We start from the raw sequence: 15,697 nt of genomic DNA, 5'->3' as shown, positions 1-15,697 counted from the left end.
TAAACCCCCGGCCGTGGAGGCCTGGATAAACGACATGGCAGGGTTCATAAAATTGGAGCCGATGAAGTACGCACTAAGAGGCTCAAGGGTTCACCAGGCGGTGGCAATCGTTCCTCGACTATCTCGCAGAGCGATAAGGGAAAATAGGAAAGACAGCAGCAGCAACCCAGGGGGGAGGGGGGGGGGGGCGGGCGGGAGGGCTCATTTGGGTCTTCAGGGGTTTTATGTGTGTGTTTATATATTAGTTATTTATATTAGATTTTACGAAGTTACTATTTTAGTTACTTTTTCTGTTGTTTCTTATTTTGTTGTTGGCAGTTGCCGTTAGTATATTATTTATTTAAAAAACGATCAATGTATATATTACAAAGTTGTAAAATGGGAAATTTTTGTTTTTGTTTGATCGAAAAACTTTAATAAAATATATATTTTTTTAAAAATAAATGCCAGTGACACCAACATCCCATAAATGAATAAATAAAAGCAAACAGAAAGATATGGTGATAGGTGAGATGACGAGGGTATTGGAGGAGGCTCCTGTGGAACACGGGGTAGTTGGACCGAATGGTTTGTTTTTGGGTGGTAATGGTCCACATGTTCTGTAGTTCTCTCTGTATCGCTCAGTAAAACGATGAGTAAAGAATTGGACCCACCCACTCTCTTTAAGCCTGAAGTGTGGACACAATGATCTTTTTGTCCTTTACATTTCACTTTGGCCAGCAGCGATGTGCACCCAGCCTTGGTAAAGGTGAAGCAGCCATGACATTCCAGACCATTCAGTGTGCTGTTTTCTATCTCTGCAATGCAAATAGACAATAATGTTAACCTGTCGCATTCTGTTCATCAGAGTTATTCAAAGCATCAAACACCACCCAAACTAGAAACACAGGACCATGTTCATTAATAGACACTAGAGCCTCAGTGACCTGGATACGTTGGACAGTCTGGGCCTGTTCACCTTGGAGAAGAGATTTGATCGAGGTGTTCAAAATCATCAGGGAGACATTGCAGATCGGGAGAAGCTGTTCCCATTTTCGGAAGGGTCGAGAACCAGAGGAACGCCGATTTAGGTGACTGGCAAAAGAAGCAACAGAGACATGAGGAATAATGTTTTACAAAGCGAGTGGTTCGGAGTGGGAATGCTGCCAGTGTGGTGCTGGCAGTTTTCAATCGAGACTTTCAAAAGGAAATTGGAATATTATCCGAAGAGAAAAGAAATTGGAGGCTGACAGGGAAAGATGGGAGGGTGAAACTAGGTGAGTTAACCTGCAGAAAGCAGCAAAACACTAGGTGCAATTCAGCCTACTGTCAGGCGTGTTTAAGCGGCGTGTTTCTCAGTGGTTATAGCCGTGAGCAACAACCCCCTATTCAATGGTACTTTGCTGCTTTTGTTTGGCCTCGGGGAGTTTCTCCCTGCCAAGGCCTCACTTGGAATGATTTCCTTCTGGCAAGATAATCTTGCCAGCAGGACCACCTGTCCGCAGATCGGGGTGCCATTTTGATTTGCAGACCTGATCCTCTCCCCCCCCCCCCCCCCCCCCCACCCTATCGACCCCCCTCGCCCCCTGATCCTCGGCGCGGCCCTTGGGAGCCCCCCTCACCCCACTCCAAGTGGCAAGGTTCCCCCCCAGGACCAAACCCTTGCAGTGCCACCTGGGTACCTTGATACTGCCAGCCTGGTACCCTGGCAGTGCCAACCTACCCAGGTGCCAGGGGGAGTGCCAGGGTGCCACACTGCCCTGACTCAGACCACCCACGGCTTTCCAATGTCCTGAGAGAAGCCCCCAGGTGCTGATACACCCTGTCCACATTTGTGTGGACCAGGACTAAACCGCGCCCAGGCGAGGTCTCCCAGGTGCGGCCGGTGAGTCCCGGGCGGCGAGTGAATCTGACATAATGGCTCGTTTAAATATGCAGATCTGGATCTTGCCCAGCGAGGGTGAGATCCAGATCATGCAGGCGGAGTGAGTCGGGTGACTCGCGATCGCCCGGCAGCCGGTGCGGAGCCCAATTTGAAGCTCTTGCACAATTCACCCATTCCACCCGGTTCCACACTGGGCTCAACAGGGTTGCTGAATTGCGCCCTCCATCTGCCGAATGGCCTCCTGTGCAGTAACCTGCACTATGTCCAAGGCCCAACCATTGATGGCTGATCCATCAATGACCTTCCTTCCATCATAAAGGGATGTTCGCTGATGATGGCACAATGTTCAGCAGTATTCGCACCTCCTCAGATAATGAAGTTCATCTCCAAATGCAGCAAGCCCTGGAAAATATCCAGGTAAGTAACATTCACACCACATAAACACCAGCCAATGCCCATCTCCAACAAGAGAGCATTTAACCATTACCCGTTGATATTCAATGGCTTTGCATCTTGAGTTCCCCATTATCAGTATTATGGAGCCCTCCCACCCGGCTTACTCACTCTTCCAACTTCTTCCATTGGGCAGGAGATACAAAAGTCTGAGAACACGCACGAACAGACTCAAAAACAGCTTCTTCCCCGCTGTTACCAGACTCCTAAACAACCCTCTTATGGACTGACTTTATTAACACTACACCCCTGTATGCTTCACGTGATGCCAGTGTTATGTAGTTACATTGTGTACCTTCTGTTGCCCTATTATGTATTTTCTTTTATTTCCTTTTCTTTTCATGTGCCTAATGATCTGTTGAGCTACTCGCGGGAAATTACTTTTCACTGTAACTTGGTACACGTGGCAATAAACAAAATCCAATCCAAGCTGTGAATCCTGTGCTGAGTAATTCACCTGCTGACTACCCACGGCATGGTGGCACAAAGGGTAGCGTGGTGGCACAGTGGTTAGCACCTCCTCCTCACAGCACTAGGTGCCCGGGTTCAATTCTGGCCTTGAGTGACTGTCTCTGTGGAGTTTGCACTTTCTCCCCATTTCTGCGTGTGTTTTTTCCGGGTGTCCGGTTTCTTCCCACAGTTCAAAGATGTGCAGGTTAGGTGGATTGGCCATGATAAAATTGCCCCTTAGTGTCCAAAAGATGTACAGGTCCGGTGGGGCTGCAGGGATAGGGTGGTGCTCTTTCGGAGGTTCAGTGCAGACTTAATGGGCCGATTGGCCTCCTTCTGCACTGTAAAAATTCGATAATTTTATGAAAACCCAGCATTTTGAAAACAACAGGACTCTTCAGGGGGTCAAAGACTGCATCACTTTGCTTTTCACAGGTTTTGTATCTTCCGCCCCTTCCGAAATGGCATCATCTCGTCTCGCGCCGTACGGCGTTTGGACGCCGTCACCTGAAGGCCCTCCCTCGATTCTCCGCCCCTGATTGGCAGAGTTCCCGACTGCGCGGTCGGCTCATGGTCTCAGCAGTCGGGAACCCGGCGTGGCAGCTGCGGACTGTGGACTGTGTCCAGTGCCGCCACAGTCGGTGGGGGGGAGCCATGCTGCTGGCTGGGGGAGGAGGGCTTCCGCGAAGGCTGGGGGGACTGATGGAGGGTGGCCAGAATGTGGCCAGGGGGTCCGCGCACGGCCGGTGACATGTTTCACAGCGCGACCGCTGCAGGTCGTTGCCATGCGCATGCGTGGTCTCGGACCCAGCAATTCTCCAGCTACTTTTATCGTGGGAGCCGGAAGGTTTATGCGGTGCGTCTGCTAGCTCCTCAACATTTACAGGATTGGTGCGGGATGTAAAAGTAAAAATGGAAAAATATGTCATTTGAAACATGGAAGTCTGGTAATACCTGACCTCAGGGTACATGAGAAAATGTCGAGAAAAATCCCACGAAGGGTTAACAGCAGCTGCAAAAGAAGGTTTTGAAATGCAGATAGCCTTTATCAAACAGGCGTTAAGAAAACATCTTGTGACTATTCAAGCCGTAAAACTGATGCATATCTTTTAAATCACAGCAGATTGAACTTTTAGTTATATGGTGAAAAGCAATATTTTGCCCCTTCTTTGAAGTTAATTATTTTAGTAAGCAGCTAAAAAAGAATTGCTAGGATCTTCAGTTGAATTGGGTGACAAATGTTTAGGTGTGAAATTCTGCTGACACCAGGTGAATATGGGAAGCTGGAGACAATGTGTCCACGAGAACACACGTTAACCCCTAAACAGAGTCAGAGTTCTGAGCTAAGGGCACTATTTGATAATAAAACAACTTTAGAAGTGACAGAAAGCAGATGTAACACCCCTCTAGGATCAAAGCACTTTTGAACATCACAAGGGAAACAATGTAATCAGAGTTCGATGAGCTGAAGTCATGCTCAACATGAACACATAATTGTGTTAGAAATAATTCAGATTAAAGGTACCTTGTACAATCAAGAGTAAAATAAAGTTACTTTACGATAATGTCATATAAACTTAATAACTGCTAGAAGGAGAATATAAGCCCTTGGTCAGCTGTCATAGCTCGGTCATGGGAAGGATAGAGCACAGAAACCGAGCAGAACAGCGAATCCATCTGAGGAAGACCAAAAGCTAAAGAAGAATGATTGTCAAGGTGGACCTGAAGGTCTTTTAAACAAACCAGGAGAATCCAGAAGCAAGATCTTTTAACTTTTCTGTAAAGACAGTGATTGCATCTTTTAAAAGAAAAAATATAAAAATAAAATAACTTAAAAGTTTTAACCTGAAACAGTGGTTAGTACAAAGACTACTTTACTTACTTAGCAACGCGGGACCCAGGATCGATGCTACTAAGTGGTAAATAGAAAACATTCTTCTATGAAGATATGGGTTATACCGGGGGATAACTTGAAAACATAGACTGACCTGAAAAGCACCCACCTAAATCTGCATAGGAGTCAGGGAGTGAGAATCCCTGTTCACCATTTAGAATGTCTTATTGACCCTTTTTGGTATAGGGGGAATTCTAAGAATCGTGGTGAGTTTTTTACTTCAGGGGTCGGCAACAATTTTTTTAACATAAAACGGCACAGATCCTCCACTTAAGCAAAAACAGTGAATCCAGCCCAATAACCTTTCCCAATATCTTTATGACCTTTCCTTACATTTAAAAATAGTAATAATAATCTTTATTATTCTCACAAGTAGGCTTACATTAACACTGCAATGAAGTTACTGCACAAAGCCCCGAGTTGCCACATTCTGGTGCCTGTTCAGGTACACGGAGGGAGAATTTAAAATGTCCAATTCACCTAACAGCATGTCTTTCAGAACTTGTGGGAGGAAACCGGAGCTCCCGGAGGAAACCCACGCAGACACGGGGAGAACATGCAGACTCCGCACAGAGAGTGACCCAAGCCGGGAATTGAACCTGGGACCCTGGCGCTGTGAAGCAACAGTGCTAACCGCTGTGCTACCGTGCTGCCCTTGTGCCACCGTGCCGTCTTAACCTTTTCGTTCTCTCTGAAAGTTAACAACTAAAATCCAAAGCGTTATCTATTACCCAATACAAATTTCACCCCACATTTTGTTTACTTGTAGAATATCCAATTTGGCCATATTTACTTCAACTCATTACTTTTCCCGCCTGATCCCTTTGTTGGTCTCAATTTCATCGATACTCAGTCCTAAGCTGAATTAGTCACACACAGCCACACACAAAAAGAACAAAGAACAAAGAACAAAGAAAAGTACAGCACAAGAACAGGCCCTTCGGCCCTCCAAGCCTGTGCCGACCATGATGCTCGTTGAAACTAAAATCTTCTGCACTTCAGGGGTCAGTATCCCTCTATTCCCATCCTATTCATGTATTTACCAAGGTGCCCCTTAAACGTCACTATCGTCCCTTTTCCGCCACCTCCTCAGGCAGCAGGTTCCAGGCACCCACTACCCTCTGTGTAAAAAACTTGCCTCGTCCATCTCCTCTAAACCTTGCCCCTCGCACCTTAAACCTATGTCCCCTAATAATTGACCCCTCTACCCTGAGAAAAAGCCTCTGACTATCCACTCTGTCTATGCCCCTCATAATTTTGTAGACCTCTATCAGGTCGCCCCTCAACCTCCGTCGTTCCAGTGAGGACAAACCGAGTTTATTCACCCTCTCCTCATAGTTAATGCCCTCCATACCAGGCAACATTCTTGTACATCTCTTCTGCACCCTCTCTAAAGCCTCCACATCCTTCTGGTAGTATGGCGACCAGAATTGAACACTATACTCCAAGTGTGGCCTAACTAAGGTTCTATACAGCTGCAACATGACTTGCAAATTTTTATACTCAATGCACCGGCCAATGAAGGCAAGCATGCCGTATGCCTTCTTGACTACCTTCTCCACCTATGTTGCCCCTTTCAGTGACCTGTGAACCTGTACAACTAGATCTCTCTGACTGTCAATACTCTTGAGGATTCTACCATTCACTGTATATTCCCTACCTGCATTAGACCTTCCAAAACGCATTACCTCACATTTGTCCGGATTAAACTCCATCTTCCATCTCTCCGCCCAAGTCTCCAGACAATCTAAATCCTGCTGTATCCTCTGATAGTCCTTATCACTCTCCGTAATTCCACCAACCTCTGTGTCGTCTGCAAACTTACTAATCAGACCAGTTACATTTTCCTCCAAATCATTTATATATACTACGAACAGCAAAGGCCCCAGCACTGATCCCTGTGGAACACCACTAGTCACAGCCTTCCAATCAGAAAAGCGCCCTTCCATTGCTACTTTCTGCCTTCTATGACCTAGCCAGTTCTGTATCCATCTTGCCAGCTCACCCCGGATCCCATGCGACTTCACCTTTTGTACCAGTCTGAGGGACCTTGTCAAACTGAAGTCCATGTAGGCAACATCCACTGCCCTACCTGCATCAATCATCTTTGTGGCCTCCTCGAAAAACTCTATCAAGGTAGTGAGACACGACCTCCCCTTCACAAAATCATGCTGCCTCTCGCTAATACGTCCATTTGCTTCCAAATGGGAGTAGATCTTGTCTCGAAGAATTCTCTCCAGTAATTTCCCTACCACTGATGTAAGGCTCACCGGCCTGTAGTTCCCTGGATTATCCTTGCTACCCTTCTTAAACAAAGGAACAACATTGGCTATTCTCCAGCCCTCCGGGACATCACCTGAAGACAGTGAGGATCCAAAGATTTCTGTCAAGGCCTCAGCAATTTCCTCGCTAGCCTCCTTCAGTATTCTGGGGTAGATACCATCAGGCTCTGGGGACTTATCTACCTTAATATTTTTCAAGACGCCCAACACCTCGTCTTTTTGGATCTCAATGTGGCCCAGGCTATCTACACACCCTTCTCCAGACTCAACATCCACCATTTCCTTCTCTTTGGTGAATACTGATGCAAAGTATTCATTTAGTACGTCGCCCATTGCCTCTGGCTCCACACATAGATTCTCTCGCCTGTCCTTCAGTGGGCCAACCCTTTCCCTGGCTACCATCTTGCTTTTTATGTACGTGTAAAAAGCCTTGGGATTTTCCTTAACCCGATTTGCCAATGACTTTTCGTTACTCATTTTAGCCCTCCTGACTCCTTGCATAAGTTCCTTCCTACTTTCCTTATATTCCACACAGGCTTAGTCTGTTCCCAGCCTTCTAGCCCTGACAAATGCCTCCTTTTTCTTTTTGACGAGGCCTACAATATCTCTCGTTATCCAAGGTTCCCGAAATTTGCCGTATTTATCCTTATTCCGCACAGGAACATGCCGGTCCTGAATTCCTTTCAACTGACGTTTGAAATCCTCCCACATGTCAGATGATGATTTACCCTCAAACATCCACCCCCAATCTAGGTTCTTCAGTTCCTGCCTAATATTGTTATAATTAACCTTCCCCCAATTTAGCACATTCACCTTAGGGCCACTCTTATCCTTGTCCACCAGCACTTTAAAACTTACTGAATTGTGGTCACGTTCCCAAAATGCTCCCCTACTGAAACTTCTACCACCTGGCCGGGCTGATTCCCCAATACCAGGCCAGTTGGACTAGTTGGACTATCTACATATTGTTTTAAGAAGCCTTCCTGGATGCTCCTTACAATCTCTGCCCCGTCCAAGCCCCTGGCAGTATATGAGTCCGAGGCAATATTGGGGAAGTTAAAGTCTTTCATCACAACAACCCTGTTGCTTTTACTCCTTTCCAAAATCTGTCTACCCATCTGCTCCTCTATCTCCCGCTGGCTGTTGGGTGCCACAAACGAACCACTTCCACAAACACAATTTTGTCAGACATATTAAAATTTTAAAAATGTTCATAATAATTGCAAACTGCTCAGTTTCCGACAGCCTTGGCAAATAGATTGGTTCTGACGTGCTGTGGGGTAGCCTGGTGTTGTGATAGACACCATATAAAAGTAAATTTCTTCTTTAACTTGGAGATTCCAGATATTGCAATTGGTTCTCTCTCTAAAGGTTGAAAGAAGTGTGGTACAGAATGGTGAACCGGACACCCTCACACACCCCTCCTCTCACTATTTATGCGATTCAATGTCTCACCTGGCTTAACATCATCACTGCAGAGGCTGGAGCTGCAACATGTGGTGTGTATATAGTCGGAGTAAAATTCACTATTGAAGGAGTGGAGGCCAAAACAGCCTCCACAACCACTCAGAATGTAGTGAGTATGTACTGCACCTAACAGAAGAAATCAGATCATGTTATATTACCAAAGTCTCAGAGAACTTCTTTGCACAACCTGTCCACATTAATTACCCATTTAGTTCTGGTAGCAACCTACTGTATCCGCTTCAAGGGAGAAATATTCTTCCTGCGATACAGTGTATAGATTTGATGCACTTACACTGGATGGTGTCCAGCCAAAGCTCTGCGCGGCTAGAACACAGCTTCCCTTTGGAATCCAGCCCTTGTGAAATAGAGGCCAAAATTCCATGGCATGTTTTTTCTACTTGTCACTACACAGTTCTATAGTTCAGGACCTCTCACGATCATGAAAATATTCTAATCTACCTCTGCAACCTCCTTAAACATCTAAAAGCCTCCAGATCTCTGTAACCTTCTCCAGCCACTACAACCCGCCCTGTCTCCGTAACTTCCTTGAGCTGCTACAAGTCTCCCTATCTCTGTAGCCTCTTCCAGCTTCTACAACACACCCTACCTCTGTAACCTCCTCCAGCCTCTACAGCACACCCTATCTCTGTAACCTCCTCCAGCCTCTACAGCACACCCTATCTCTGTAACCTCCTCCAGCGCTAAAACCCCCTAACTCCGTAAACACTATTAGCCCCTGCAACACTTGCTACTCTGTAACCTCCTCCAGCCCCTCCAAATCTCGCTATCTCTGTAAATTAATCCAGACCGTACAACCTTCCCCACCTCTGTAACTTCCTCCCGACTCTACAACCCTTCCTTATCTCTGGAATATGTTCCAGTCCCCTACAACCCTCATAATCTCTGTAACCTCCTCCAGTCCCCTACAATCCTCCCTAACTCTGTAACCTCCCCAGTCCCTGTAACTCTCCCTATCTCTGTAACCTCCTCCAGTCCCGATAACCCTCCCTATCTCTGTAACCTCCTACAGACCCTCCAAATCTCCCTATCTCAGTAAATTAATCCAGACACTACAACCTTCCCCATCTCTGTAACTTCCTAAACCCTCCCACATTTCTGTAACTTCCTCCTGTCTCTCACCCCTCCCTATCTCTGGAATATGCTCCATGGCCCTACAACCCGCCCTTTCTCTGTGAGCCCCTACAACCCTCTCTAACACTGTAATCTCTTCTAACCACTAAAATCCTCCCTAACTCCATAAACTTCATCAGCCCCTACAACCCTCCCTATCTGCGTAACTTCCTCCAGCTCTTACAACCCTCCCCATCTCTGTAACCTCCGACAGTCCCTACGACCCTCCATATCTCCGTAATTTCCAACAGCTCCTACAATACTCCCATCTCTGTAACTTTATCCTGCTCCTACATCGTCCCTTTCTCTGCAACCTCCTCCAGCCTGACAACACTCCCTCTTTCAGTAACCTCTCCAATCTCTGCAATGCTCCAATATCTGTAACCTCTTCTATTCCCTATAACCCTCCCTAACTCTGCAACCACTCCAGCCCCTACAGTCCTCCCTACATCTGTAGCCACTTCCAGCCCCTTCAACCCTCCCTATCTCTGCAACCTCCTCCTGCCCTGCACCCCTTCCTATCTAGGTAACCTCCATCAGCCATACAGCACTCCTTATCTCTGCAGCCTCCTCCAGCCCCTAAAATCCTCCCTATCTCTGTATTGTCCTCCAGCTCTCCAACCCTAACCCTCCGACATCTCTGAGTTCCTTCAATTCTTCCCTATTGACCATCCCTTGAATGCCTTTGTTCTCCCATTGATGTCCGTGATTTCTGCTCCCTGGGCCTTAAGATCTGGAATTCCATCCGTAAACCTCTCACTCTCTCTCCTCCTTTAGAATTCTCCTTAAAAACCTATGACTTTAACCACAGGTAATGTGACCTATATTTCACTCTGCGACTGGCTGTCAGATTTTTATTTGGTCTCGACTTTGTGAACCACTTTGCGATATTTAGGCACTATATAAATGCAAGTTGCTGTTGTTGAAGTCTCACAGTGGAAGGTTGCACAATACATACCAAAGACTTCGTTGACACTGATGGATCTGCATGTATGATGAATTGTTCTGTTACACTCGGTTGTGGTGTTTAATGCACAGCTGCCAGTGAGACTGTTACATTTGTGACAAATCAGGGAGTAACCTGTGAGAAAAAAATAAAAAGTTTATCTTTAACTCAATTTTGAGATGTTGTTGTCAATGACTTGACCAGCGTTGATTGTCCTTGAAAAGGTGGTCGTCAGACACGTTCTTGAACCGCTGACGTCTGTGGTGTAGGTACACTCACAATGCTGTTAGGGATGGAGTTCATGGGTTAAAGGGTGGCATGGTGGCACAGGGGCTAGCACTGCTGCCTCAGAGCTCCAGGGACTCGGGTTTAATTCCGGCCTGGGTGACTGTCTGTGTGGAGTTTGCACTTTCTCCATGTGTCTGCCTGGATTTCCTCTGGGTGCTGCAGTTTCAGTCCAAAGATGTGCAGGTTGGGTGGATTGTGTAGTGATATTCAGATATCAATATACATGATCAATGTATGTAAATGTAGTACAGTCATTTCAATACTAGATGGCTCACAGTCAGATACTATAAGAACTGGTTTCCCGCCTTTTCTAAGTCAGATGACATGAAGATGTGATTCAGAATAGTGAACAAGCAAGACAGAATAGCTAGAGTGAGAGAAGTTAGAACTAGTTTGTTATGACAGTGCATAGTTGTATAGTTATGTACTTTAATTCTTTATTGTTAGTTTAGTATTGAGTAAAAGGACTCACAGTTTATTATTTTATTACTCATTCAATAGTTCATCTTTCAACAAGAGGACTATTTTATCATCCTGATGGATTCAAGAGTAATATATGTATTTTAGATAAGTCATGATTTAAAATATAACAGATTGGCCATGCTAAATTGCCCCTTAGTGTCCAAAAGGTTAGGTGGTTTTACTGGGTTATGGGGATTGGATGGAGGCATGGGCTTAAGTAGGGTACTCTCTCCAATGGGCCGGATGACCTCCTTCTGCACTGTAAATTCTATGATTCTATGATGGTTCTATGATTTTGACCCAGTGACAGTGAAGGATTATTTCCTAGTCAGGATAGTGAGTCGCTTTGGGGGTAGTTACATGTGTCTTGTGATGAATGGAAGAAATTATTAGATAATTTTTATGAGAAATTGGACGGCACGGTAGCACAGTGGTTAGCATAGTTGCTTCACTGCTCCAGGCTCCCAGGTTCGATTCCCGGCTTGGATCACTGTCTGTGCGGAGTCATCACATTCTCCCCATGTCTGCATGGGTTTCCTTCGGGTGCTCCGGTTTCCTCTCACAGTCTAAAGATGTGCAGGTTAGGTGGATTGGCCATGCTAAATTGCCCTTAGGTTAGGTGGGGTTGTTGGGTTATGGGATAGGGTGGAGTTCTGGACTTAAGTAGGGAGCTCTTTCCAAGAGCTGGTGCAGCCTCAATGGGCCAAATGGCCTCCTTCTGCACTGTAAATTCTATGATTCTATGAATTTGTGGCAGTGATGTTATTTAAAACCCTGGTTTCAAATACATACTGGTAGTGTGTCTACTAAAGCTGTAATTAGGTTGTTGCAAAAGGTGAGGTGATTACTGTTTTACACCATTTATTTGGTTACAGATAAAGGACTAATAGAATAGTGTTTATATTTTTGATGGATTCCTGGGGTACTGATAATTTGAGGGACTGTGTTTAGTCCTAGCGAAGCAGTTCATGGGTCATCATGGGATATAATGATGTAATTAATGGGAGGAGCTAGGTCTGTCTGTAGTTTGCAGTTCTGCCAAATGCTGTTAGGTTGAACAGAAAGGCCTGATAAGACATAAGTGTACTGGATCTGATTTTGAAAGGGTTTCTCTCCAAACCTCTCTACACAGACGACCGGAAGTAATACTGTTTGGTTAACTTTATTTATAAGTGGCATTTGAACTGTATTGGGGCTACCTGAAATGAAATGAATTGAAATAAAAATTGCTTATTGTCACAAGTAGGCTTCAAATGAAGTTACTGTGATAAGCCCCTAGTCGCCACAGTCTGGCTCCTGTTCAGGGAGGCTGGTATGGGAATGGAACCCACGCTGCTGGCCTGCCTTGGTCTGCTTTAAAAGCCAGCTATTTAGCCCTGTGCTAAACTAGCCCTTTTTGGAATATGAGGGTGCAAAGTATAAATTACAGTTTTTTTCTTTTATTTAACTGTTAATTGTAAAGCTATTTCTTTAATAGTAATGTGGCTAATTCTGTGCTTAAATTAAAGTTTGTTTTGACACTAAAAATACCTATTGGTCCGAGTCATCACTCCAAGGGTGAATTATCCTTTACTCACAGTTTTGCAAATTGCAAATTGTTGGGATTTCTCACTTGGTATCTGAACAAAAATTGGGGTTCTGATATTCTAACAGTCTGCTGCCCTTGTCCTTATTAGTGGTCGTGATCATGGATTTGGAAGCTGCTGCCTAAGGAGCCTTGGCTGTAGTGCATCTTGCAGATGGTACACACTCTTGCCACTGTATGATCATAGTAACGAGAATAAATAGTCAAAGTGGTGTTTGAGGTTTCAATCAATCGGATTGCTTTTCCCTGGATGGTATCGAGCTCTTTGTGTGTTGTTGGAGTGGCATCCATCCACACAAGTCAAGATACAACAGCAATTAATTGATGACAATGACTCCTTTCAGTGTGACAAAAGCAACCTTCGACAGAAATAACATTCGCCCAGTGGAATTATGGAGTAGTTGTTGGCAAAAATGTAACACTTTCAGAATAGCAATCCCAATGTTCTCTTGATGTATTCCAGCAGAAGCTGGAAAAATATATGAGGGGGTAGGGGACGGGAAGTTAATTCAGATCGAGTGAAATGAAGAGAGGAGGGTGGGAGAAAGCTCATGTGAAATATAAATCTTGCACGGACCAATTGGATGAAATAGTCAGTTCCCCTGCTGTAGATGCTTCCTAATAGATCTTCCCACTTAACAATTTGTACTAAGGCACCTCAGAGGATGGAATGACCAACATAATAATCCTGATGGCCACCATTGTGTGTGGCTGCAGCAAACTGAGTGTGGATCCTCGGTACATAAATACCAAGTAATTCTGGGCAGTGACTTCAACTGATGCAGCTGGACGATCCACCAGTGCCGACAACAGACGACACGACTCATCCAGACTCCTGATGGAAACATAAAAGATGCCAAAGCTGCACAACATCTTCAGAAACCCTGCAGATGGAGCACATCGTAGATATACCTGGTCACAGCCAGACAGGTCTGTCTGCTCGAGGATCAACTTCCTGTATGTGTCCTGAGCTTTCATGGTCAGATCCACCAATGTCAAGCCGGTGTTCTTCTCTGACCACTGCCTCCCACTGGATGACTATCACCTACAAGGTGACCCGAGGTTTGGCAGCTGAATGTAAAACTGTCGGCCCCAGAGAATACTGAGGAGCTCAAGAGGGATTACAAAGATTGGAGAACAGTGAAATCCCTCTTTGACTCCCTGAAGCATTGGTGGGAAGCAATCAAGGAGAACATCAAGAGGTTTTTCATCCTCAAAGGTGTTCAGAAGGTGAGAGAGAGAGATAGGGGGAAATATCCTAGCTCCAGAAAGGCATGCAGAAACTGCTCTGGCTGCAGTCAGTTGGGGTTGATATCAAGGAGGATTTCCAGGAGGTGAAGGGGCAGCAAGTCTTGCTCTTCATCACGAAGCCACCCGAGATCATCTACCAGTCCTGTATCCGCTACGTGGATGAGACATGCTCGGGTTTCTTCTTCCAAAAGGTACACATAGAGAGCTCTGTGATCAGCAACCTGCAGGAAGAAGATGGCTCTGTAAAGTCATCGCAGTCTGACATTTTGAGGATCAGCATATCCTTTTATCCCAGACTGTATGACATGAAGGCCACAGACAGCAAGGCCTCCCAAACCCTCCTGTCCTCTATCATGGAGGTTGTAGCAGGCAGCAAACGTGAGAGCCTGCATATATCATTCACTCTGGATGAGTTGACTAAGGCCCTCGAGTCCTTCACGAGGAGTGAAACTCCTGGAAGCGATGGCTTACTGGCTGAGCTGGATTTGGCTCTGTGGGACTCGATCGACCCTGACCTGCTTGCGTAATAAGAGAGTTTGCTTCTGACCGGGACTATGTCAGAATCTATGAGGTAAGGCATTATTACCCTCATCCACATGCAGGAGGTAGAAAGGCAAGCAATTAGGCATTGGTGCCAAATTTCACTGTTGAATGTGGACTATAACATTTTGTCCAAGGTCAAGGCCAATCGTGTCAGGCCTGATGTCGTCGGTGATCCATCCTGACCAGAACTGCGGTGTGTTATGGGCCAGGGTTTAGAGAACATCAAAGTGTATCATGGAGTTCATCTGACCCACAACTTTTTATAGATTGTGGTTATGGGGAGCACAAGGGCCTACTTTACACATGTGATGCAACAGAGATCTAAAGTACTTTTAAAACAAAACCATGTTTATTTATGAATCCAGTTAACACTTTATAAACCCACAGTAAACATCTTAACAACTATCAACACCATTAATCCCCACAGATACAATATTCTATAAGTAACCCTTCATAACTTTCCTAACAACATTCATAAGACCAAAAAACCCTTTTTACAGAAAGACAGCGGGTTTAAATTTTATACGGAAACAGGTATTAATCCTCAAATGATCTGGAGACAGTCTTTAGATTGCAGAGAGAGATCAATGCACCTTCTTGCTGTGACTGCAGCTTCTTCAACTCTGAAAACGAAATTAAAACACACACACGCCAGCTTTTTGCTTAAAGCAAAAGTAAAAGCAGAGTCACAGCTTAGCTCCACCCACACACTGACATCACTGCAGCTATTTGATAAACACCCATTTCTTAAAGGTACTCTCACATGACAGGTGAAAATGGCAGGATCCACAATTTGATCCAACTACTCTACACAAACATCAGTAGCACAGTCTCAATCAACTGGTGGGAATCAGAAAGCTTTCCAATTAAATCTGGAGTCAGGCAGGGCTGCCCTCTCTCTTCCGTCCTGTTCATGCGTTGTACACAACCGTTTGCTGAGTTCATGAGGGTGGATTCGGGCATAAGAGGAGTGATCATCCCAGGCAGTGGAGTCCCATATTGTTCGGGAACTGGGCTGACAGCTCCCTTGTCACCTTCACTGTCAGGTCAGACAGAGATAGCCTGAAGGTGCTGGTGATAT

At 45.4% G+C, this 15,697-nt stretch overlaps 1 protein-coding gene across 1 annotated transcript in view; it reads right to left on the bottom strand.

The window, feature by feature from the left end:
* The window catches only part of LOC140387086 (uncharacterized), a 33,253-nt gene extending 19,453 nt beyond the window's left edge, over positions 1-13,800 (bottom strand). The window contains exons 1-4 of the mRNA XM_072470095.1: positions 13,545-13,800; positions 10,500-10,622; positions 8,399-8,536; positions 654-797 (exon numbers count right to left, since the gene is read on the bottom strand). Coding sequence (XP_072326196.1) covers positions 654-797; positions 8,399-8,536; positions 10,500-10,622; positions 13,545-13,800 — 661 coding nt within the window. The remainder of the gene's footprint in view (positions 1-653; positions 798-8,398; positions 8,537-10,499; positions 10,623-13,544) is intronic.
* Positions 13,801-15,697: the final 1,897 nt, after the last annotated feature.

The sequence above is a fragment of the Scyliorhinus torazame genome, chromosome 12, assembly GCF_047496885.1.
Source record: "Scyliorhinus torazame isolate Kashiwa2021f chromosome 12, sScyTor2.1, whole genome shotgun sequence".
In the NCBI taxonomy this organism is placed as follows: Eukaryota; Metazoa; Chordata; class Chondrichthyes; order Carcharhiniformes; family Scyliorhinidae; genus Scyliorhinus; species Scyliorhinus torazame.
This window is presented reverse-complemented; position numbering and strand designations above follow the sequence as displayed.